Genomic DNA, 26,152 nt, shown 5'->3' on the forward strand with positions numbered 1-26,152 from the left:
TAAATTTTCAAACACCTTCGTGCTTTCTCCAGTGCTCCCACACACACTTGTGAGAGGCACTCCCCAAAGATATTTGCAAAACTACCTCACTATCCACCTTCAAATCCCTCCTCACAGCTCTGCTTTGCCATAACGCTTACAAAGAAACATTGACAATTATAAGGAGTACTTGTGGCACCTTAGAGACTAACCAATTTATTTGAGCATAAGCTTTCGTGAGCTACAGCTCACTTCATCAGATGCATTGACAATTATGACATTGCTGACGTGCAGAGACAACTTATGCCCATTCTGCTGACCAGTACACTCTCCCTATTTCCTTGTACTACTCCCCCCTCTGTCTGTATCTACCTGTTTTGTTTTATTACGTAGATTATAAACCACCATCTTTTTGTTCTATGTTTTTAGCGTGCCTGCGGCTGGTCTACACTGGCATAGTGTAAAAAAAAAAAAATCTATACTCTTAAGAGATGTAGCTATGCCTACCTAACCCAGTATAGACAGCATTAGGTCAATGGAAGAATTCATGACTGAGGCTCCTAGGCACTATGGGAAAGCAAATGCTACCCACACACCCAGGTCAGTCAATTTATCCTCGGAACCACTCCCAAATAAGTGAATGAGAATTTTGCCTCTGACTTCAACAGAAGCAGGAGCAGTCTCTCTGGAAATATGTGGAGAGATTCACAGGATTATGCTTCCTGAACACTCCTTATTTTATGCATATGGGAGACAATTAAACGGCAAACAGATTTCAGTTGGTTTTAAAGGAAGACACTTTCCCAATCAATTAAAAACCAAATTCAAAGGGGAAAAACCCACAACAAAACATTGATTGTTCTCTTGTCTAAATTCCCTGATCAAATCATGAACACAGAAGTTTTGATATTCAGCGGCTTGCTTAGTATAGTCTAGTCCCTACTGATTAGGAGCTAAGGGAAGGGCTATGTAGCTAGCAGGAAGAGAGGCTTTTCTATTTATCTGATTTCAACGTGCCTGAGTTATCAGACTCTAGAGGGATTCATTAATGAGAATAAAACTCTTGCTTGATGCAAGCCAGGAAGGTTCTTCTCTGTAAATATCTATGCTCCAGAGACTTTACACTGATTACAACAAGCCTTAGTGCTGAGTGACGCATGTTAAACTGACACAGCCATCACACCAAAAAACCCACCACACTTATTGAGGTTGACAAATCCAGAAGAGTTAGTAGTACAAGATAGGAATGGGGGGAGAGGGGCAGGAGAAGGGGCTTCACTCCCCCAGAAGGGAGACCGAGCCAAGGAGAGGACTAATAAAGGACTAAAAGAATGCACAAGGTAGATGTTCCCCCAACACTGACTTGCATCCAATGAAGTGAGCTGTAGCTCACAAAAGCTTATGCTCAAATAAATTGGTTAGTCTCTAAGGTGCCACAAGTCCTCCTTTTCTTTTTGCGGATACAGACTAACATGGCTGCTACTCTGAAACCTGACTTGCCATAGTAACTCTGTTCAACAGTTGACACCAGTGACATGTAAAAAAACCCGTTATTACATCCTCACAGACACCTATACAAGGCAGGTGTGTATTATCCACATTTCATAGATGGAGAAATGGAAGCAGAATGTTTAAGTGACCTGGCCAAGGTCACATGAAGTCTGTGGCACAGCTGGGAATATAACTCTGCAGTTTGGCTGCTGAACCTACTGTTGGTAACTCTTCCAGGGAGGGGGGAAAACATGCACAAAGCAGGCTTCTCTTCCTGACGCTGCTGCCATTTCCCAGTGACAATCCATTGACAAGTTGCCAGGATGGGAGGGGTCCAGCCCAGACCCTTTCCAGACATCTGCTTTCCTTCAGCCATAGTAATGCCGTTGCACGTGGTCTGCACTGGCATCTTCATTTCGAGCCCCATGTGCAGTATGCCACCCTGGCCACCAGTCTGACTTGGCCTCTCGGTGGGAGAAGCAGCCATCTGGGAAGAAAGGAGGATGATAGCAGAGTGAACAAACCCTCTGCCTGACCCGCCAGCCACTGGATGTTGTGTTGTGTCATTAGATCTGTGAATAGTGGCCCTGGGCTACACAGTTCACTTCAGTCTCTCTGGGCTGCAACCTACAACCATCTACACACTCTTTGCATGTGGCTTTTCTATACACCTGCATAGGTTTCCATACCTCTCTCTGATGATCCTGTACCTGAGCAGTCCTCCCTCCAAGAGAAAACCAGTTTGTCATGGCTGTAAACATCAGATGCTTTGAATTTTCCTTGAGAGAGGAAGGCTTCCTGGCAGCTGCTGAAGTGCCTCAATAAGAAGCTTCTATAGAAACCCTGATCTACATTGCTGGAGTGTACTGCCTTAAAGAATACAGTACGGTCTTCCCACATAGTGTTCGTGCAGTGCCCAGGGTTCCTCACCATCAAAGTGAGTGTAATAGGGAGGCTACTTTATTCTGAGATTCTTCTTGCTTCTTAGTGTGCGCGTTTTGGAAAGGAGACGGTTTCTGAGATGCCAGTCCCTCTGGTTGGTGTTCCCGGAGCAGTGTAGGCAGAAGTTGTCAAAGAAAATTATAGATGGTTTGCCCGGTCGCCTGGCTGGAGACCATAACAAACATTTTAGTAAAATCTGAAATGAATAAACATTGGGTAAATCTCCTAGGCATCCATGCCGGGCTCACTCTAGGTTTTGAATTACATTTCCCTTCACAGCAGGATTTTAAAAATATATATATTTGTGCATTTTTGCAGCGGACTTCTCTGGGTTTCTGTTGGCTGTGGCGGACACTGCAGCTGGGGCCGGAGTGGAGCTGACGGCAGAGTGGGGCTGGGTGGTGCTCCCTCCCTGTCCCCTTTGGGGGCTGGCCTGGGCCCCACCGTGCCCCCCTGAATGTTCCTCCATATCCCCCAGGGGGCATGCCCCACAGTTTGGGGACCACTGCATTTGTGGGTTTTAAGTTGCCCTTTTGGCCTGAATCTGGTTAAAATGCAGTATGGCAAGGGCATCAACTGACTAAGCAGTTGTGGCCTATCGAATAACAAATATTTAGCAGAGATGTGCACTCATTCTTCCTGGCTGCTAAGCATCAGTCTTTGGTTATATGCCATATGAGCCCAAAGCCCTCAGTGGAAGGAGTTCTTGGAGAGGGAGGATTTGACAAATAAAAGCATAGTGAGACTGGCACTCTTCTAACCTCATGTTTCAAAGGGAATCAACTGATTGCCAGTAGGGACCAGGAGGGAATTACTTCCCTTCCCCTCTGCCACAACATCCAACATTGCACAATTGACTGCGTATTATGTCTCTTACCTTACAATGCACCAGGTGTGGGCCATTCCTAGAAGAAACTGGCTCCCATCCCATCCAGTCCAGGAATTCCTGACTCTTTAGTCCTACACATGGATAGTTCTCAAACCCAACCTCTACCAAAAGTGCAAACTGCTTAGTAATCTGCCTCTTGTGCATGCCCTGAGACGAGGGCCCAGGAAGCCTCGTCAGCATTTTCATCTCTGGTGAAAGATGGTTCTGCTTTAAATGTATCTGTCCAACAAAACTGTCCTTGAACTAAAGGAGGAAAACTAATCTCTGAACCGCAAAACTTTATATAAGCTGTTGTAGTTCTTAAAAGTAATGGGAGGTGCTTCCTCGTTCAAGGGAATGTAAGATTCCTAGACTGTTACATTTCAAAAAATAGGTAGTTACAGCTGTTTCTTCTCCTCAAAGTGACATATTTACAGAGTGTGGTTGCTACAGCTTTGATGAGACCAGCTAATAGGGTTGATGGTGGTACCTTACCAAGCTCCGACCACAGTGCCAGAATACAATTTGGGGGATTGGGAAAGGCAAGATGTGAAAGCACAGTGTGTGTGCAAGAGACAACCAATACCAGTACTTTGTAACCGGTGAGCAGAACCATTGAGTGTGTGATAAAAACCTTCCACTGCCCTTGACCTTTACTCTGTCCTCCAACAGATCATTCCACTTAACCCTGCATGCTTCTGCCTCCCCCATCAACCCTCCTCCCACCAGCCCTCCTGTTTACACACTCAGATTCCTGCAGTCTACTCTATCATGCTTACCTATGCTACGTGTGCAATGTAAAATAAGAGCCAAAAATATGCCGTCTAGACAAACTGGGCCCAAATTTAAGTTTAGCAAAAAAAAAAAAAAAAAAAAAGGTTTTGCTGCAAGACTTGAGATCAATAGGGCCCTACCAAATTCACGGTCCATTTTGGTCAATTTCATGTCATAGGTTTTTAAAAATCGTATATTTCATGATTTCAGCTATTTAAATCTGAAATTTCATGGTGTTGTAATTGTAGGGGTCCTGACCCAAAAGAGTTATGGGGGGGTGGTTTGCAAGGTTACTGTGGGGGGGGTGTGCGGTGCTGCTACCCTTACTTCTGCGCTGCTGGTGGTGGCGGCGCTGCCTTCAGAGCTGGGCAGCTGCAGAGCGGCGGCTGCTGGCCGGGAGCCCAGTTCTGAAGTCAGCGTAGAGTAAGGGTGGCAATACCACAACCCCCATAAAATAACGCCGTGACACCCCTGCAACTCCCTTTTGGGCCAGAACCCCCAATTTGAGAAAGGCTGGTCTCCCCCTTGTAATCTGTATAGTATAGGGTAAAAGCATACAAAAGAAAGACCAATTTTCACGGTCTGTGACGTGTTTTTCATGGCCGTGAATTTGATAGGGACCTAAATATAAATACCCCTGGGGGAATTCTGCGCTACTCCAAGCTGCCGTTTAAAGTTGATCAGGATGTGCCCTTCAAGGCTCCCCCAGCAGGCAAAGAGAATCCTCACTGGAAGCCATTAGAGAAACCTTCATAGCCTCACGTCTTCAGTGACACAAATCAATGAACTCTAAAAAGCCCACAGACACCAGCAGGACTATTCATCTTGAGTTTTTCCCCTAAAGAGGTCGGGGGTTATAGCTAGGGAGGAGCAAAAAGTTTAAGACAGTCAAAAGAGGCATCTGGGAGGCAGGCAAAAGGAGTCGCCACATGAAAGGAAGGGAAGGATTCAGAAAAGAGTGGGAGTGAAAGGGGCACAGTCGTAAAGGCTAATCAGAGAAACAGGAAAGGGTTAAACAAACAAAATAGGAAGAAGCAGAGTTAGTTTACATTTTAATATGAACAAAAATTTAAACAGTGCATGTCAAACCACCTCCCAATCACTCTGTTTACATTACATCCAGCCTTGCAAAAAAAGTCTACCCTCCCAACTCATGTGAGGACAAGATACTGGGGAGGAGGAGGGGCATTTTTACCATCAGTCACCAAACTAAGGGGCAGATGAGTCGGTTTGAAATGCTGAATTTTCATAAAATTTTGCAGGGCTAGTTCCATTCCTTCCCCTTTTGTCTCCAGAGACAAAACTTGTTAGGACAGGGACCTGTCTCCTGAGATATGTAGAACACCATGTATACTTTGGGCACTATATAAACAGAGACAATGGTTTTCTGGGCCGCCCTTGTCTCAAGGGAAGTTTTGCCTGGACTTCTGCCAGCAAGTTTGAGTCTCTTTGCTCTGCCTGGCTAGTGGCTACTCAGGGGAAGAGACCTTGAAGAAAAAGGTTCTTCTCTGCAGGAGTCAACCTATTCCCAAACACAGCATCTTTCTACAGACACTGAAGACAGGAGGGGACTTGAGGAAAGATTTTATGGGAGAGAACCTGCGAGGAATACAAGGCAAGAAGGAGAAATGTGGGGAAGGGAGGAGAACAAGAAACAGGGTGAAAGACTGAATAGATCGAAGAGCGAAAAACAAGAGGAAAACTTTAAGGTTAGAAATTTGGGGTTCAATTTTTGTGCTCTCACACTTTGAGTCAGCAAGGACTACCTAAAAAGAGAGAGGCAAGGGAGCATCCACTAAGCCTGTAGGGAAGAGTGTTAGTCTATATTCCACCTGAGCCTTGGGTGTGAAACACATGCCTCCATCAGCACACTCCCCGCCCTGCTTTTCCAAAAAAATTTCCACCCCTGCTTTTGATAGGTTGTATCTTTTTTTTGTATGTTAATGTAGCACCTCACATACTTGAATGGAGCAGCACATTATGCGGACAAGTTCTCTCCTTAGGGGAATCTGTTACCTTTTGCTAGGTTTCCCCCTCCCTGTTACTCCCCCCTCCTCCCCAGTTCTTCCTTCTAACCTCTAACATTGGCCCGAACTTCCTTCAGGCCCAAGAGAGCTGGATGTGTTGCCATAGCTTCCAAGTGGGCTACAGTTATGGGGAAAAGGAGCATGTGAGGTCTTCTCCCCCGCCCCATGTTATTTCTGCAGTATATCCAACCCAGATGCTGAATGCCGATTGCCTACAAGTCAACCAACTACAACAGCACTAAACACCTAGATTAGCTTTTTTAACATCAGTCTATTTACATTAGAAAAGTCAGTGATGTGGGGGTACATCGACTTTTCTTAAATGCTGCTGCTGTTATACACTCTGGATTAGCGCCGTCTCCCACAGCCCCTGGCACGAGACTGATTTGACACATTAGAACAGCTCCAGATAGCCCAATGATGCAGAGAAGGATGAGATGAATCATAATGTCTCCACCTGAGCGACAGATTAAAGAGCCACACTACTATATATGAGCTATTCCCCTCTAGGTATAGGGAGGTGGGAAGGACAGGGCTACACCATATATACAGAGAAGCCCCTTTGCATTGAATTAGTCTGGGGTGTGTAACACTAGGGAGCAGGAAGTAGGATCAATTTCACAGCTGGAATTAGAAAACAAAAAAATCAGAGTACAAGAGCCTCCCCCACCTTCACACCACCTCTAGCCCACACCCCATCCACAAACTCTCTAACCCTTTAAAGAGTGTATTTTACAGTAAAAGGCAAAATATCAACCCTGACAATAATACAAATATTTCACACTTACACCGCACCTCTCATTCAAGAATCCCAAAGCACCCTTAATCATTAAGTCTGTAAGGCACTATCCCTATTTTAAGGAAATGGAAACAAGTGAAGTGACTTGCCTAAAGTCAAGCAGAGCAAAAAGAGTATAATCCAGGAGTGCTCTCTCGCTCTCTCTCTCTCTCACACACACACCCCGCCCCTAGATCCTGGACAGCCTTTCAGGCCACAGGTTACACTAGGGTCCCCAACCCTTCCAGAACAGTTCTGGAGTCTCCAGAAATTAAAGATTAATTTTTTAAATTAAAGATGTCATGTGATGAAACCTGCAGGAATGCGTCCAACCAAAATTGGCAACCCTAGGTTACACACGTTAGCGGTTCTCAGACATTGTCCGCAGACTGCTGGCAGCCAACGGGCGAGCTGGCAGGTTGCATGGTGCTAGCTGCTCCTTGTTTCCAGCTGCTTCTACAGGTGTCCAAGCTGCGAAGAGCTTTGGCACCCGTAAAAGGTGACAAGGAGCCAGTCTCCACCACAGATTGATGCTACACAGGAGAAAAGGAGACAAATCTCCAGAGGAACAGTTGGACTAGGGCAGGCTAACCAGGAAGCGAAAAAGAAGCAGATAGCAGAGAAGTGTAAAGGGTAGAAGAGTGAGAAACAGGAACATAAAGGGCAGGAGAGGGAGATGAAGTAATGAGAAGGCAGAAAAAGAATACACTATTTCTTCTGAAAGAAAAACACTTACCATATCAAAGAAAGCTAAATATACTCAGATACCTCCCTAATATTTTTCCTGCTAAGCAATTACCATAGTTACTATAAGAATGGTGCATAATTGTAAATGGAATCATAACTAGGAGGGGAGATGCCCCATGGATTTATAGGGATGGGGATAGGGAGAAGATGGCAAGGAAACAGATGTGGTCCATGAGATATTTTATTAAAATGCAGCCCCCAATGGAAGCGTGGGAGAAAAACTAGAGCAGACATGCAGCTAGGCCCTTCAGTGAGAGCCACACACAGAAGTGTTAACTGCTTAGTTCTCAGAAGGGCCTGAAAAATGCAGTCGGCCGCTCACCCAGGGCAAGGGCCATCAGCTTCTGCAGTACCTGTGCTTTTACTTATTCTTCTTAAAGCGAAGTCTCTAACCCTTGTGCAAAATAAGAGCCTTCCAAACGTGAGCAATACATAACTGATGCAGGGATGTCTGCCTGAGCCTGCACTGACAGCTCCAGTGCCACTGCCTCCACCATTAGGGAAAGGACGGAACGTGGTTGTCCCCATCGTTGAAGAGGCAGAGGAAGACTGGCAGCTGCTGCTGCTGCTGCTAAGAGTAGGGTGTTGCAGATAGCTGCCACTCCCACCCCTTGAGCAGGGGGGTCAATGAGAAGGCACCTGAGGAAGGCTCTTCACATATGGGGTTTGTCCTCCCCACCCTACAAAGACACTCCCCCATTACCCCAGCAGAGGGCTGTATGCATCTGAGGGGGCGGGGTGTTGGGGTGGGGCGGAGATTCTTGTCTCTGGTTGTCAGGCTGCCTGGGGACTCCTGCTGCTGTTTTGGGCCAAGCCAGGGTCCCACATTAGGAGGTGGCACAACTTCACCCTCCCTGCAACCCCAGCAGAGGACCTTGCTTATTAGGGGACCAGTGTAGATTGACTTGTTGAGGGGATGCAGTCCAGACATTAATTTGTTGGGGGCCTAGCACTGGTTGAGTGCCTGGGTAGCACGTGTTTGCTGGAAGACAGCACAAAGTACTTACCCGTTTTCTGCAGGCTGAATTGTATTGGGACCAAGCTAGGGGGTACCAAACCTGTAAGGCCTTGTCTACACTATGAAATTAGGTCAAATTCATAGAAGTCTGTTTTGTAGAAAGCGTTTTTATACAGATGATTGCGTGTGCGTGTCCCCACACAAATGCTCTAAGTGCATGTAGTCAGCAGAGTGCGTCCACAGTACCGAGGCAACCGTCGACTTCCTGAGCGTTACACTGTGGGTAGCTAATCTACCCACTGTGGGTAGTTCCCGCAGTCTCCACCGCCCATTCGAATTCTGGGTAGAAATCCCGGGTAGAAATCCCAATGCCTGATGGGACTAAAACATTGTCGCGGGTGGTTCTGGGTACATATCGTCAGCCCCCCTTCCCTCCCTCTCTCCCTCCGTGAAAGCAACGGCAGACAATCGTTTTGCACCCTTTTTCCTGGGTTACCCATGCAGATGCCATACCACGACAAGCATGGAGCCTGCTCAGCTAACCATCACCGTACGTCTCCTGGGTGCTGGCAGGCGTGGTACTGCATTGCTACATAGCAGCAGCTTATTGCCTTTTGGCAGCAGACAGTGCAGTATGACGGGTAGCCGTCGTTGACTTAGTCCAGGGTGCTCTTTTAACTGACCTCGATGACGTCGGGGCGCCTGGGCAAACATGGGATTGACTCAGCCAGGTCATTTCCCTTTTAAGTTCCGTCTCATGGCGATTCAGTCCTACCGGCAGTCCTAGTGCACTGTCTTTTAATGAGCACCCAGGAGATGACGATGGCTAGCGGTCATACTGTACAGTCTGCTGCCAGCAAGATGTATAAAGATAGATGAAGTGGATCAAAACAAGAAATAGATCAGATTTGGTTTGTATTCATTTTCTCTTCCCTTCCTCTGTGAAATCAACGGCCTGCTAAACCCAGTTTTGAGTTCTATCCTTGAGGTTTTGGGTTCTGTCCTTGAGGGGGCCATTCTGTTTCTCACAAAGCCACCCCCTTTGTTGATTTTAATTCCCTGTAAGCCAACCCTGTAAGCCATGTTGTCGGTCGCCCCTCCCTCCATCACAGCAACGACAAACAATCGTTTCACGTCCTTTTCCCTGGATTGCCTGAGCAGGAGCAGACGCCATAGCACAGCAAGCATGGAGCCCATTCAGCTCACCGCAGCAGTTATGACCACTGTAAACACCTCACGCATTATCATGCAGTTTATGCAGAACCAGCACCGGAAAAACCAAGCGAGGAGTTGATGGAAGTGTGGTGATGAGGACATGAACACACTTTTCTCTAAAACCACATTCCCCCGCAATTTGGAGATCATGGTGTTAATGGGGCAGGCTCATGCCATGGAACGCCGATTCTGGGCCCAAGAAACAAGCACAGACTGGTGGGACCACATAGTGTTGCAGGTCTGGGATGATTCCCAGTGGCTCCGAAACTTTCACACGCGTAAGGGCACTTTCACGGAACTTTGTGACTTGCTTTCCCCTGCCCTGAAGCGCAAGAATACCAAGATGAGAGCAGCCCTCACAGTTCACAAGAGAGTGGCAATAGCCCTGAGGAAGCTTGCAACGCCAGACAGCTATCGGTCAGTCGGTAATCAATTTGGAGTGGGCAAATCTACAGTGGGGGTTGCTGTGATGCAAATAGCCAATGCAATCATTGAGCTGCTGCTATCAAAGACAGTGACTCTGGGAAATGTGCAGGTCATAACTAGATGGCTTTGCTGCAATGGGATTCCCTAACTGTGGTGGGGCTATAGACGGAACGCATATCCCTATCTTGGGACCGGACCACCACGGCAGCCAGTACATAAACTGCAAGGGGTACTTTTCAATGTTGCTGCAAGCACTGGTCGATCACAAGGGACGTTTCACCAACATCAATGTGGGATGGCCAGGAAAGGTTCATGACGCTCACGTCTTCAGGAACTCTGGTCTGTTTCAACGGCTGCAGGAAGGGATTTACTTCCCAGATCAGAAAATAATTGTTGGGGATGTTAAAATGCCTATAGTTATCCTTGGGGACCCAGCCTACCCCTTAATGCCCTGGCTCATGAAGCCATACACAGGCAGCCTGGACAGTAGTAAGGAACTGTTCAACTATAGGCTGAGCAAGTGCAGAATGGTGGTAGAGTGTGCATTTGGACATTTAAAGGGTCGCTGGCGCAGTTTACTGACTTGCTCAGACCTCAGCGAAACCAATATTCCCATTGTTGTTGCTGCTTGCTCTGTGCTCCACAATCTCTGTGAGATAAGGGGGAGACGTTTATGGCGGGGTGGGAGGTTGATGTAAATTGCATGGCCGCTGAATACACACAGCCAGATACCAGGGCAGTTAGAAGAGCACAGCAGGAAGCGCTGCTCATCAGAGAAGCTTTGAAAACCAGTTTCATGAGTGGCCAGGGTACTGTGAGACACTTCTGTTTGTTTCTCCTTGATGAAAACCCGCCCCCTTGGTTGCCTCTAAATTCCCTGTAAGCCACCTGCCCGCCCCCCTTCGATCACAGCTTGCTTGCAAAGGAAATAAAGTCACTATCGTTTAAAAAACATGTATTCTTTATTAATTGATTATAAAAAAATAGGGAGATAACTCACAAGGTAGCCTGGGTGGGGTGTGGGAGGAGGGTAGGCGGGAAGGAAAAGGCCACTTTAAAACTTCTTGAATGACAGCCTTCTGTTGCTTGGGCTGTCCACTGGGGTAGAGTGGTTGGGTGCCCGGAGCCTCCCCCCACCCTGCGTTCCTGGGCATCTGGGTGAGGAGGCTATGGAACTTGGGGAGGAGGGAGGGCGGTTAAGCAGGGGCTGCAGAGGCAGTCTGTGATCCTGCTGCCGTTCATGAACCTCCACCAGACACCGGAGCATGTCCACTTGATCCTGCAGTAGCCCCAGCATTGCCTCATGCCTCCTCTGATCTTCCTGTCACCACCTCTCCTCACGTTCATCAGCCACTGTCCTGTACTCTGCTATTGTGTCCCTCCATACAGCTCTGTCAGTGCCGGACGACTGCACGAGCTCAGAGAACATGTCATCGCACGTGCGTTTTATTCGCCACCTTATCTGAGACAGCCTTTGGGATGGAGGAGGGAGGCTTGAAACATTTGCAGCTGCTGGAGGAAAAAAAAGGGAGTGAAGTATTTAAAAAGATACATTTTACAGAACAATGGCTATACTCTTTCACGGTGAACAACACTATTCACATTACATAGCACATGTGATTTTGGTAAAAGGTTGCATTTTGCATCTTATATTGAGTGCCAGGTGGCCATGGTAAGCCATAGTCTTTCGGCTTCTGCAACCTTCATAACAGCAGCGCCCTCCTTTCCCATACCAAGCAAAGCCCATTGAGCTGGCCATTTAGTGCTGTGGTTTTCCTGTTAACGTGCAGCAGCAGAAACCAAACTAACCCCCTCCCCCCATCCAATTCTCTGGGATGATCGCTTTTCCCCTCCCCCCACCGCCTGGCTGGTATCAGGGAAGATCCCTGTTAGCCAAACGCGAACAGCTCAGCGCCAATGCCCCCGCCCGCCGCGTGGCTAACTGCGGGAAGGATTTCTTTTCAGCCACAGGCAAACAGCCCAGTAGGAACGGCCACCTCTGAATGTCCCCTTAATCAAATTCCCCTATTTCAACCAGGTTACCATGAACGATATCACTCTCCTGAGGATAACATGGAGAGATAAAGAACAGATGTTGCTTGAATGCCAGCAAACACTGGGACCATACGCTGCCAGGCTTTGTCATGCAATGATACCAGATTAGTTGCTACTAGCATGGCATGGTAAAGTGTCCTACCATGGAGGACGGAATAAGGCTGCTCTCCCCAGAAACCTTCTGCAAATGCTTTTAGAGAACCTCCAGGAGAGGTTCATGGAGATGTCACTGGAGGATTTCCACTCCATCCCCAGATACGTTAACAGACTTTTCCAGTAGCTGTACTGGCCACGAATGCATCCCAAGTCCTCAGGGCTGCTTAATCATTAAAACAAAGTTTGCTTTTTTTGTATTATATTTAACAAGGTACACTCACCAGAGGTCCCTTCTCCGGCTTCTTGGGTTGGGAGGGTATTTCAGTTAGGATGATAAAAAGATTCTGGCTGTCGGGGAGAACAGCGTGCTGTGTGCTCTCCCCAAGCTCGTTGTCCTCCTCCTCCTCATCCGCAAAATCCTCAGGCATGGCGGAGAGTACCCCATCATCAGAGTCCACGGACAGGGGTGGGGTAGTGGTGGCGGCCCCCCCTAGAATTGCAAGCAGCTCACCATAGAAGCAGCATGTCTGGGACTCTGTCCCGGAGCGTCCGTTTGATTCTTTGGTTTTCTGGTACGCTTGTCTGAGTGCCTTAAGTTTCACTCGGCACTGTGTTGCGTCCCTGCTGTAGCCTCTGTCCCTCATGGCCTCTGAGATTTTTTGAAATGTTTTGGCATTTCGTCTTTTGGAACGTAGTTCTGATAGCACGGATTCCTCTCCCCATACAGCGATCAGATCCAGTACGTCCCGTTCAGTCCATGCTGGAGCTCTTTTTTGATTCTGGGACTGCATGGTGACCTGTGCTGATGAGCTCACCTGGCCAAGCAGGAAATGAGATTAAAAAGTTCCCGGGGCTTTTCCTGTATACCTGGCCAGTGCATCCAAGTTCAGAGTGCTGTCCAGAGCGGTCACAATGGTGCATTGTGGGATAGCTCCCAGAGGCCAATACCTTCGAATTGCGTCCACACTAACCCTAATTCGAAACAGCAATGTCGATTTCAGTGCTAATCCCCTCGTTGGGGAGGAGTACAGAAATCGGTTTTAAGAGCCCTTTATGTCAAAAAAATGGCTTCGTTGTTTGGACGGGTGCAGGGTTAATTCGGATTTAATGCTGCTAAATCCAACAAACTCATAGTGTAGAGAAGGCCTAAGAGACTAGGCCTGGATGTTGGGGCTGGAAGAAAAGGGACATTTTTCGTTTGGCATATAGGCCTACTCGTTGGACTAACAGGTACTGGGTAACTTTTCCAAGCCCTTTTCCTCAGTTAACATTAGTGCCTGGTTCAAGCAGTATGGTTTTCCAGAGCAGGACTTTTCTTGCAACGGAACAAGCTATCAACTCTTGCAGACTCAAGCGTACTAGCCTTTATCCACGGTCCAGCTTTACGTTCTCTAGGGCCTCGAGCGTTGGAGGGATGGGGAAGAGTCAGACCACTTTCCTCCCCAATCTGATGATGCTGCTGCATAGAAAGATCAAGACTTGTCCCAAGAACAAGCTGTTCTCACAACATACTACTGTTGTGTCAGATCAGTGCCCTTCCTTGCAAATGGGACAGATCCTTCCTCCATCCAGGGTTAGTGTCTCACCTCCAAATTTAAAAGGGATCTCTTGGTTCCCCTTTCTCGGAGCTTAATTTCCAGAAAGCCTAGAAATGGACCAGTCTTGTCTAGTAGCACTGAGAAAGGGGGATACCATGGAAGTGTCATTTTTACTTTTGCACACACACACACACACACACACACACACAGGCAGGGAAGGATCATGATAGTCCCTTCTGACCTTAAAGTCTATGAGAGCATCAGATTTTAAGTGAAAAATACAGTAAGTTCAACACTTGTGTCACCAACACATTAACTGAGCCCCGCAGTGGAAAGATGACTGCACAGCACTATCTCCAACCAGTGCAGTCTCCCCGACAGCCTGCTTTTCAAGTGGCACTAGGAGATTGTGAGGGGGGAGGAACACCTCTTACGTCATTAGAATGAAACCTGCCACACACAATGGCTCCAATCTTGCTCCACATATCCGTCCTGTGAGTCTCTTTGCAACATATGTGCTGCCTTTAGTGATAAAGAGTTCACTTCTCTACCCTGACTGGAGTCTATTCTGCCCTGCATTTCAGAAGTTTCAGCTCATTTCTGATGGCAGAATCTCTATTGCTGGTGATATGAGAGACTGAAAAAGCACAGTGGGATTTTTCAAACCCCAAATAGAATTGATAGCTCACTAGTTAGTGGGGGGAGGAGAGTAAATCTCTTGGCTGGAGTACATTGCTCTGGAATGATTGAAAGAATAGATATGAATTCCTACAATCCTTTTCTCTCACACCCAGAGTCTATTTCATGACCTTAAACACAAGCTTTTATCAACAGACCCATGTCTTTTAATAAGCCAACACCTAGCTGCTGAAAATTCTTGAGACCTCACTTTTTACCCTCCCACCACTCTTCCCCCTTTTTGGTTAACCACCCAGCTTCTTTTATTTAGCATTCTATAACCTATCCAAATCACCTCAGCAAGACTCCCCTACGCCCTCCGCTGGCCCTCCCCTCCCCCGACAGTGATGCACCTGGAAACATCACAGAAACACCAGCCATAGATTAGAATTGAAAAAACAGGACCGTACAGACAAGGGGTTCCAAAGGGGGGGGATTCCAAAAAACAGAACAGCCTCTGTTAAGTGACTGAAGCTAAGATTTATGAACACTAATCAGTTCTTAAGTCATTTCATTGCCTCTAGGCAAAGAAGAGGAATCACAGTGACATTTCCAATGTGCCACAGTACCAAGGCACAATGTGTTAACTCATGCTGTGAAAGGACTTTTGTCATTTGGCTGAAACAGCATTTTCAATTTCTTTTGGATTATTGCAGAAGTTATATTTTCATAACTAGAAAGGCAAAAATTCCTTTTATGGCATTGTGGCGTTCCAGTCAAACCTTCTAATAACAAAAACTTGCTCACATCCATCATTCTGAAACATGGTCTCTCTGTATTGATGGAAATGGAGTGCTTGGTAAGGTTAGCGAAAGGACAGAGATAGAGATTATACAGAGAGACAAGGTGGGTGAGGTAATACCTTTTATTGGACCAACTTCTGTTAGAGAGAGAGAGAGACAAGCTTTCAAGCTACACAGAGCTCTTCTTCAAGTTTGGGAAAGGTACTGAGAGTGTCAAAGCTAAATACAAGATAGAACAGATAGCACATATTCTAATTGATGGGACCCGGTAACACACCCATAATCATAGGACTAAAAAGGGGGTTAGTGGTGTACAGTGTTGTAATAAACCATAAATCCAGTGTCTTTATTAAGACCATGATTTTTAGTATCTAGCAAAGTTATGAATTTAAGCTCCCAGGCTCCTCTTTTCAAAGTGTTGTGCAGGTTTTCTTTAAGGATAAGGACTGATAGGTCAGATACAGAGTGATTGCTTCGTGAGAAGCGCTCACCCACAGGTGATAGAGGGTTTTTGTCTTTTATCATTTTCCTGTGTGAGCTCATTCGAGAGTGCAGCAATTGTCTGGGTTTCACCCACATAGCTGTTGTTGGGGCATGTTGTACAATGGATGAGGTACAACACATGTTGTGAAGGGCATGTGTAGTACCCATGATCTTGAGAGGTGTGTGGTAGGGTGTGTTAATCACTGCAGCAGTGGGAATATGTCTGCAGGTTCTGCCTCTGTTGTTCTAGCAGGGTCTGGTGCCCCTTTGAGTTGGTGTGTCCTGGTCTGTGGGGAGCATGTTTCTGATGATGAAGAGCATTGGAGAGGTTGTGGGGTTATTTGAAGGCTAGAAGAAGGGGTTCAGGAAAGATTTTTAAGGATGGGGTCCCCATCAAGTATGGGTTGTAGCAGTTTAATGATACCCCATACAGGTTCCACTGTGGGGTGGTAGGTGACAACTAGGGGTGTGCAGTTGGGGGGGGGTTAATTTTGTTTTGAAGCATGTTCTCTCGGGGTATTTGGGTGGTCCGTTCCATGATGCGATCTACTTCTCTGACGGGGTGGCCTTGTTTGTGAAGGCAGATTTGAATGTGTTACAGTATATAACCTGGACTTTCTCCTTGGAGCATTTTCTGTGGTATGAGTGCCAGGCTGCAGATAGCAGATTTCTTGGTGTGTTGGGGGTGGTTACTGGATCTATGCAGGTAGGTGGGTGATTCATGGGTTTTTTGTATATAGCTGTCTATAGGGTTCCATTGCTGAAGCTAATTGTGGTGTCCAGGAAGTTGATGCTAGTGTGAGAAGCATTCCAGAGGGAGTTTAATGGACGGCGGTGGTTGTTGAAATTGTGGTGAAAAATCTATGGAAGAATTTAGGTTGCTTGTCCAGAGAATGAAAATATCACCAATATATCTCAGGTACACCACTGGTTTTGGGTGCAATTTGTTCAGAAATTCTTCAAGGTGGCTCATGAAGACGATGACATATTGAGGAGGCATGCTAGTACCCATGGCTATTCCCATGGTTTGGACAAAGTGTTTGTTGTTGAATGTAAAACTGTTATGGGTGAGGATGAAACGGACGAGTTTCGCCAAGTGTTTAGCGTGGATATCTTAGAGTTGTCCATTGTCTTATAGATATTTGAGGCAGGCAGCTATGCTGCCATTATGAGGCATGTTGGTATATAGGGAAGGGATATTCATGGTGGCAATGCTGGTGTTCTGAGGAAAGTGGTTAATGTTGTAGGGTTTGTGGAGGAAGTCGGTTGTGTCCTTGAGGAAGCTGGCCCTTTGTGTGGTGAGTGGTTTGTGAATGGTATCTCTCTACCACTGCTAGGACAGCTACACCGTCACTGACATCTAACCACCAGATAGTGACCAAACCAGCAGACAAGAAGGGCACCACTGTAGTCCTCAACTGTGATGACTACGTTAATGAGGCCAACCGACAACTTTCCACCACCACCTACTATGAAGAACTCAAAGAACACCCCATATCACAATTAACCCAGGAATTTAAGGATATCATCAAATCCTTCCCCTAACAACTGCAAGAGAAACTCTACAAACTCATCCCCCGTGAACTCACCCCAGAGACCTTCACATCTTCCCAAGATACACAAAGGAACCCAGGAAGACCCATCACATCTGGCCAGGGCAGTCTTACTGAAGGAATACTGGGACTCAGAAACCATCCTCAAACCATTCACCGCAGCTGCAAAATTAATTTTAGATTCTATGCATCAAATGCCTAACATCTCCAAACATTTAACCAGAGACTTATCCCTCAAGAGTATTGTATAGAGAAAGAGAGAGAGAATGCCAATGTCAAAACAAACGTGACAGGTTTGTGTTAACAAAGGCATATTCAGCATTTTAAAAGCCAGAGGCAGTCGTTTGTATTGCAATTCATTCCAGACAATGACTCCAGGGCCTAAATGCCCTTGATGCAAACAGGCAAGTCAATCACATCAAAACAGTTGTGTCTGGAAAGCTTTCCCCTTCCTCCCAAACAGCTTTCTGGAACAAGAAGTTATTGAGAAGGAGTTTGCAGATTAGAAATTACTTATCAGGCTAGCGTCACTCATTCAGATTATAGCATGGTTCGTGACATATCAGTGCATCCAAGAGAGTTACGCTTCCTTAGCTTATTACTAGCTTTTGTCATCTTTTTCCAGGGCAACTATTTATACAGATTCTGTGATTTATTCTGTGCAGCCAGGAGAGGAGGGCCAGGAAAATTCTCTCTCCCTCTCCTCCCTACCAGCCATCACCCAACCACCTCCTTTCTAAACAGTTTCCAAGCTCCAAACATTCAGTAACTTTCCAGACATGGAATGGATTCTCTCCCTCCCAAAATACACAAACGCTGTATTCCCCACACATCCCTTGCATTATTATTTATTCATCCTTGCAATTTATATAATACATCTGTCAAAAGTGTTCTAGGTACATGTACAATTTACAATAAAAAGCGATTTAATAAAGAAAGCTAACTTGACACAATGTCAATTAGATGTCCAACCTCCAAAAACCAAAGCCCTCTGCATTAAAAGCTTAAGCAAATAAGTAGGATGTGCAACATGCTCTGAAGTTCAACAAATTTCACAAAGACCAAGGGAGAGGGAGATTAGATTTCAGAGTTGAGGTCCTTTTACCCAAAACGCATGCAAGAGATGGTCAGTTCAGGTACCACAACTGCCATGGCATAACACAGTGAGAGAGGCAGCTTCCAAGAGAAATAAGCACTCAGATCATAAAAAGCACTATAAATACAAGGACTTCATCTGCCCTTGGAAACAAACTGGCAGCCAGTGCTGTTTACAGGGCACTAGTGTAATACACTCACTGAGGGCAGGTCTACACTTAAATCACTGCAGCTGTGCCACTGTAGCGCTTCACTGAAGACACGACTACGCTGACAGGAGAGCTTTTGTTGGCACAGTTAATTCCACCTCCATGAGAGGCAGTAGCTATGTTAAAAGGGAGAAGCCCTCCCATCGACACAGAGCTGTCTACACTGGGGGTTAGGTTGGCATACGTATGTCCTTCAGGGTGTGGATTTTTCACACCTCCGAGCGACACAGTTATACCAATGTAAGTTTGTAGCGTAGACCTGGCCTCTGAAAAGTTCCAAGTAGGTAGCCACAGCCTTTATTAGCTGAACCCCAAGCAGTATAGCCCCATGCAGAGTGCACTGCAGTAATCCAGGCTGGAGGTGGCAGAGGCACAGGAGACTGTGGCAAAATCAATATCTAAGAGCAGTCACAGTTTTGTGGCCACTCTCAAATGCAAAGAGCAAGCTCATAGACTCATCTGCTTCTGGAGGTCTAGTTAGCAACAGTGGCTGTCAAAATTCTTAGACTGCAAGTTTTGATAACAAGAAGTGGACAAACACCACCTCTGCTATTTTCTCTGTTTGCTTTCATTAACCAAAGAGCGCCCACCTATGTCCTGTCTAGATTTATTTTCAGCCACCTAGCTCTCCTCCAAGCCCCACTCTCAGCCAAACAATCCCAGCTAGCCAGCTCAGTTGAAACGGAAGAGTGGAGTGTGAGGAGCATACTGATGCTATGGAAACCCAACAGTCTAAAGGAGTGACAGGAAAGAAGCCTGCCTCTATAGGAGAGGGGCCTTTGGGGCAGATGAGCAACCATCCAATAGTATCCTGGGAGTCCTCTTGGCATTATCACTGTTTTTTATATTGCAGCATGCTATTTACAAAGATCTGAAGTTTCAGGACCTTTCAGTGGCTCCACTCCCCTCTAAGAATAAAAGAGCACCCATTATTATGTATGAATGAAGAGAGAGGGAAGATGTGTGTGTATATAATATCCCTACAAGCATCTAGATATGTACATATAATGTTTAGAGCTCTTTGTGCTCACTCACAGATGGCATTCTTGATACTGTAGAAAGTCAAATGTAAGTAGGAAAAAAAACCTATTCATAGACCAGTCACCAATGAGATGGAGTTTTGCATTCTGTAGAAGCCTATTGTATTATGTTTCCTATATACTATATTATAGACATAAATAGTATCAGAGTTTGCATCCCTGGAAGAAGCAGGTAAATCTCATAACTACATACAAGATTAGTACTGCCTGGCAGAGGTATTAATAATCTTAAAATGGGGATTATTTACAGTACTTGCCCTGGTCCCCCATTTTATACTCAATGCGATGAAGTGCCACATGCCTAAAGCCTTGAAAACTGAAATACTGCAGTAAAAGAAAAAAGCAGCAACTGTCTCAGAGTGTGACACCCACATGCCAGCTGTGGGTTTTCAATCCCTTGTTCTGCAGAGTTATTCTGAATTTGTTAATATAAAATAGTAAATCAAGTACAAGCTAGTTAAGTTGCCTTCAGCTTTTATCATCGTCTTTCTTTTTACATTCTAATGGGTTTATAAATAGTAGAGCAATATGAGCTACACTCCTTTTTAAGTGCACCTATCACCATAGCATCAGCACTATATATTATAGCACAAAAACCAAAAAATAAGAAGAAGAAAATCACCACTCTGAATCCTTATTTGGAAAGCCAGTCAGAAGATTTATGTTATAAAACAACAAGATAAGCTTTTGACCCCCACCCTATCCTTCTCCTTAGTAAAGCAAATTAAGTCTCTAGCTTTCAGAAACACTGCCCTAAAGAATTTTTAAGTAGCCTGTGGCTTTCAGACAGAGCAGAAGGCTTCAAGGCACTGTCAGATCAGGTGTTATTAAAAAACACCAGTTCAGCAAATATCATGCAAACAGTTTAAAGAAGCCCAAAACCTAAACTCTTGTGATGCATACCAAAATGGGACTAGCCAATTCCCCCATTAAACTGTATGTTGTTTTTTTTTAAAAGGAACATCTTACACATATGCTTCTACTTGCACACATAAAGATACCAAAATGCTTTACAAAACTAGATATGCATATAGGATTCTGATGCATACAATTAAAAAGTAGCCCTTCTGAGATAGAAGGCAGCAGCTGTTTGATACCTTGGCAGCTTTTCCACACAACACTGATAGAAAATTAAGAACATTGGATCCAGTTTTATAAAACATAATTCAGGTTAACAGAAAGTAATTACCAAGATGGAATTTGACCAGGGCACTGGAGAGAACACCTAAACTCTTATATATGAGAAGAGTTGTCAAGATCTGTGTTTTATATCTGATCTGAACGACCACTCCTCTAGCAACACAATGCCCCCTACTGCTATGCTGGGGTATCAGTTTAGTATCAACTTTGAAGGAAGAATAGACAAGCACCCACTCACTCCTTATTAGGAAAAGGTTATCCAGAATAATATTGTTCTTAATCCAAGAGGATTTAGTATTCAAGCATGTAAAGTTAACTCAAGCAGTTTCAATTAATCCATGTTGACGATCAGAATACAATAGATTCAGTTTGTAAATTATACAGCAAAGTAATCCAGGCAACCTTGGTTTCTAAGTGTTTTTCCAGGGAGTAGGGAGGAGAAACAATCATTTTTTTTCGAAGTTTGAACCCTATCCAAAACCAGTACAAAGGTTCACCTCTCTCTCTTCCGGCAAAGGAAAGATAGCATTAGAAACATGAAATCGGAGATGTGGAAGCACGGCTGTGCAAGTCAAGCACAAGTGTTGTTTCCAAGCTATCCTGCATTTGCTTTGCCAGTTCTTAAGACTAGACACAAAAGATGCTGCCAGCTCTGCTTCTTTTACTCCAACAGTTGTGAAATTAACAGAAAATCCTCACTTCCATAAGAGCAAAGGAAGCTTTCACCATTACTAAATATCTCCCTTCACACATACACATCAGGTTGTGTTTTTCAGGTGTGGAAACAGTCTGTGTTATCACAAAGATATCAGTTTACTCAAAAATGCATTTTGCTAACACTAAGCTAGATATATGGGCCATCACAACTCGTATTCAGCTGTTCTTGAAATCATAAAGGGGTCTTACATTGCTACAGCATCTCTCTTCCAGAAAGATCCCAAAGCACCTTACAAGACTACATACATTCACCCACTGAGCTGAGACAGACACTTGTGGGATGGGACACAACAGTTATTCAACTGCACACAGCACTTCTACAAGACACTTTAAGGCAAGAATTGAAGCATATTGTATCCAATTAGAATGGTAGAGGGAATTCAGGGAGACAGAGTATACTTACACAAGTTGAAGTTTAGCCAGGAAGCCACCTCCACTCTCGTAAAAATAGAGATTACATTAAATTAATAAGAACCATAGATTAGGAGGACTTTGGTTTTATGTTTTTTAGATACAGCAACACAGCCAAGGCATTCCTTCTGTACTTACTAGGAGAGATAAGCACAACCTTATTTATTCACCAAAACTTAAGTTTTCGTGGAGGTATCCCAGTCCAGCATTAACCAGGCTCAAATGAGCTTGTGAAATCTGACAAGCAAAGTTCAGAGCCAGAAATGGTACAGCTGCAGGCACAACAGAAAAGGACCATTCATTGTTCCCTTCTCATGCACATTTTACAAGTTCTGAATGGATCCCAGTACACAGGCATCAGGGAACACTTTTCTGCTCTGCGTTTGTACAGCGCCTAGCCTAATGGGGTCTTCACCTTTGACAAGGATTCCTAGTGGTAATACTGTACAAGTAAATAATATAAAGAATTTGTTCAATGCTGAAAGGGACTTAGATATTTTTCTCCCTTCAATTCCAGCAATAGCAGTTGCTACTGCATTTCTTTTGGAAGAGCACAGGGTATTATCTGCCACTTGGAATCTCTCAGGAAACTGAATGGGTGTGATACAGTCCTATTCCATATAAAATGCACTGCTAAAAAGAGAAATGAATGGTGGGTCAAACTTTTAACAGATTATTGATATAGACAGGCAGTTACTTACCTAGCAGTAGAAGAGATGTCAGCTCTTGCAGAAGGCACCTCATCTTTGTAAGAGGGTGAAGATGAAGGGGCAGCTCTTGTTCCCTTCCTCCCTCACCTATTCTTTTATCTTCAGCTGTCAGACACCAATTGGCTTGTATTTCCAGAAAAATATTTTGCTGGGAGTGAAAGTACAAAGTAGAGGGGAAGAAGGGAAAAATAAGTGAGGGAAAGGCTTCGTGGGCAGCGTGAAAACGTCCTCAAATGATGAATTATCTTCCCAAATCGATGCTACTGCCTTTCCAGATCCTGACACACTCTGTGTCTCAGTGTCCACTTTGATTTTTTCCAGGTCCAGTTTCAACAGTGGCTGTGTATCCTTTCCTTTTAGATTAGTGCTCCAGGGAAGAGGAGGGAAAAGAGTAAGAGGAATCCTTTCATCTGCTCCGTCTGGTAACGCTAGATCCTCCTCCCAGCGAAAATGTGCCTCCCAGAACAGTTCCCAAGAGTCAGTTACCGGCCCCGCAGCTGAAGAGATAATGGGAGTTCAAAACCCCTGGCGCCCAAGCTTGGCTGCTACATGACAAGAGCGCGTCAGAGTCGGTGTCTTTGCTTCTCCAGCTGTTTCCTTCCTTGGGAAGGGATGAGCGTGAGCTGTGTCCCGATCTCCTCCACCCGCCAGCGGGGCTGGGCTCGGCTCTGCCTGACGGTGCGCGGCTTCTGGCGGTGCAACCGGGGCCGGGATCCTACCCTCCGCCGCTGCTCCCGCTCCGCCTGGGCTCGGCTCCTAGCTCAGCTCATCCCCCGGGAGCGGGCAGCTCCTTCCAGCTCCCCCTGCGAGCGAAGTTAGCAAGGCGTGAGAGGCGGCCTTCCGCGCCCCCCAGCCCAGCGGCGGTCGGACGCGGAGGGCAGCGCTGCGGGGAACCGAGCCCCGGGGCTGGGCAGCCGCGAGCCCAGCCCGCTATTGTCTCACCCCCGCGGCTGTTCGGGTCTCCGGCGGGGCTCATGCACCGGGAGACGGGGCGCTCCGAGGGGCGCCCCCTGGCTAAGGGGCGGGGCGGGGGGGGGGGAGAGCAGCAGCAGCCAGCCCCTGCCGGCTCCGCTGCCCGGGAGCGGGCTGCAGCAGCGGGCGAGCCGGGCGGCCCGTCTCCCCGCGGAGGAGGGTCTGGGCGAGCGCTCCCCGTGCCCTGGCAGAGCCCGCAGCCGGGCACCGCCACACACAGCAGCCCGGCTCACGGCGCCTCCAGGTGTCCGGGCTCCCTCCGCACGTCGGTCCCAGGCGCCCCGGCTCCCCGGCCCGCCCACGCTGGTCCCCGCGGGCGCTGCTCCGCCCCCGGGAGAGGTGGGGCCGCCGGGTCACCTACCTGCCCTGCAGCCGGCACCGCCTGGCTTCCCTTCTCCGCTCGCAAAGCCAGGGGGAGGCGGGCGCTTCCTCTGCGCCGGGAAACTCCTCCCTCCGCTCCACCCTCTGCCCCCTGGGCCTCCCGCTCCCCTCCGCCCTGCCCCGCCTAGTCCCTCCCCTCGCTTCCTCACCTCTAGCACCGGCAACCCGGCCGCCAGGGGCCACGCCTGTCTCGGCCGGCTCTCCGGGAAGCAGGCGGGGCTGGGCTTCCTCCCCCCTCCAGTAGGGAGAGAGGGAGGAAAGGGAGATGCAAAGGGGTTTAGATAAGCTGGACGCACCCGCATCTGCTTTTTGAACCAGGAGCCGGCTCACGTTACAGCCGGGCTGAGATACTCTGGTTCCAGCTCCTAAGGCTCTGGATCAGTGGTTCTCAAACTTCTGTAGGGGTGACCCCTTTCACATAAAAAGAACAGGAGGACTTGTGGCACCTTAGAGACTAACACATTTATTTGAGCATAAGCTTTCGTGAGCTACAGCTCACTTCATCGGATCTGTAGCTCACAAAAGCTTATGCTCAAATAAATGTGTTAGTCTCTAAGGTGCCACAAGTACTCCTGTTCTTTTTGCGAATACAGACTAACACGGCTGCTGCTCTGAACCTTTTCACATAGCAAGCCTCTGCGTGTGATCCCCCCTCATAAATTAAAACCACTTTTTTATATATTTAATACCATTATAAATGCTGGAGGCAAAGTAGGGTTTAGGGCGGAGGCTGACAGCTCCTGACCCCTTCCCCCACCATGTAATAACCTTGCAACCCCGTGAGGGGTCCCAACCCCCAGTTTGAGAACCCCTGCTGCAGACCAACCTCTGTGGTCGGGAGAGCTAGAGAAGCTTCCCCCTCCTAAGGCTCCTTCAAATCCTTACTGCTTATTCGTTACTCATGCAAGTAGGGGTGCAGGAACAGTTTGTATAATGGGGGTGCTCAGAGCCATTGAACTAAACTGTAAACCCTGTATACGATGGAAATCACTTCAAGTCGGGGGGTGCAGCAGCACCTATCCATGCAGTGGTGGTTGTACGTACAATCAGGGCTGCCACTTTTTGTCTTTCTGGGACAAAGGCAGGCCTTCCTCCGGCCCCTGTGATATTTATTGTTGTGGCAGCACATTGTTGTGACATATTGGTGCCTGGCAATATGGCATCAAGGCAGCTTGGGAGTTGCATGGAAATGTCACTGTGCCACAATGATATTTTGCGGGCTGGGAAGCGATTTGGGTACTTGTTATTAAGGCCAAATTGCTAGATATGTATCCTCCCACGCTACACAGACTAGATGATCATGATGGTTCCTTCTGGCCTTAAAGTCTATAAAAGTAGGGCTCAAGAGTTTGATTGTATCAAGCTGTCTCCAAGTGAGATCTGGAAAACAAATGGTGCTGTAGGTATAGAAAGAATATACCTGTACATTTCCCTTCACTTCTACAGATGGTTTTAGGGTTAAAACATTATACAGTGTAATATGATTGAATTTGTTTAGTTTATTTATATAAAGTACAGTTTTGATCCTGCAAACACTTATGCACATATGTCATCACCTGCCTTTTCCAAGGCACACAGTGTGTTCGACACTGTACTAGTACAGCCCTTTCACCTTTCTCAGGGTGTGTACACACTATGGAGACTATGTTGCCCGTGACCCATAACCTGGTAGTGTTGATGCAGCCTACAGCAACAGAAGAGGTTTTTCTATCTCCCTGTACAACAGCAGTTAGGTCTACGGACACATTCTTCCATCGACCTAGCTGCATCTACACTGGAGGTGAGGTCGGCCTAACTACAGCACTCAGGGATATGGAGTTTTCATGCCCCTGACTGAGGTAGCTATGTCAACCCAATTTTAAGCACAAACCATGCCTAAACTTCCTTTCAGGACACTTGGTTATGCATTCCCAGGAATCCTGGCTGCTTTTCCTAACTCTGTTTCAAGAGCCCTGAATCTCTCTTCAAAACCTGCAAGATGACTACATCTCCAACGCTTCTACTTCTTATTCCTAGAAGGAAAGCTCAATCTTATGAGAGCCCAGCAGTGCTGCCCTTGGACCCTTCCTAGTCACAGGATAGCTCCCTGACCCTTTCCATGATCCTTCTCTCTCCCCAGGAGCCAA

At 46.6% G+C, this 26,152-nt stretch overlaps 1 protein-coding gene across 3 annotated transcripts in view; it reads right to left on the minus strand.

Moving 5' to 3' along the window:
• IGSF3 (immunoglobulin superfamily member 3) overlaps window positions 1–24,105 on the minus strand; it is a 152,629-nt gene extending 128,524 nt beyond the window's left edge. For 2 of the 3 annotated variants that reach the window (XM_074971988.1, XM_074972008.1), the window contains exons 1-2: window positions 24,007–24,105; window positions 22,665–23,476 (exon numbers count right to left, since the gene is read on the minus strand). In XM_074971988.1, coding sequence (XP_074828089.1) covers window positions 22,665–22,707 — 43 coding nt within the window. In that variant the 5' untranslated portion in view covers window positions 22,708–23,476; window positions 24,007–24,105. Of the gene's footprint in view, window positions 1–22,664; window positions 23,659–24,006 lie in introns of those variants that run through there. The other variant, XM_074971998.1, reaches the window with a different exon arrangement.
• Between the last annotated feature and the right edge of the window lie 2,047 nt (window positions 24,106–26,152).

Source organism: Natator depressus, chromosome 1, assembly GCF_965152275.1.
Source record: "Natator depressus isolate rNatDep1 chromosome 1, rNatDep2.hap1, whole genome shotgun sequence".
In the NCBI taxonomy this organism is placed as follows: domain Eukaryota; kingdom Metazoa; phylum Chordata; order Testudines; family Cheloniidae; genus Natator; species Natator depressus.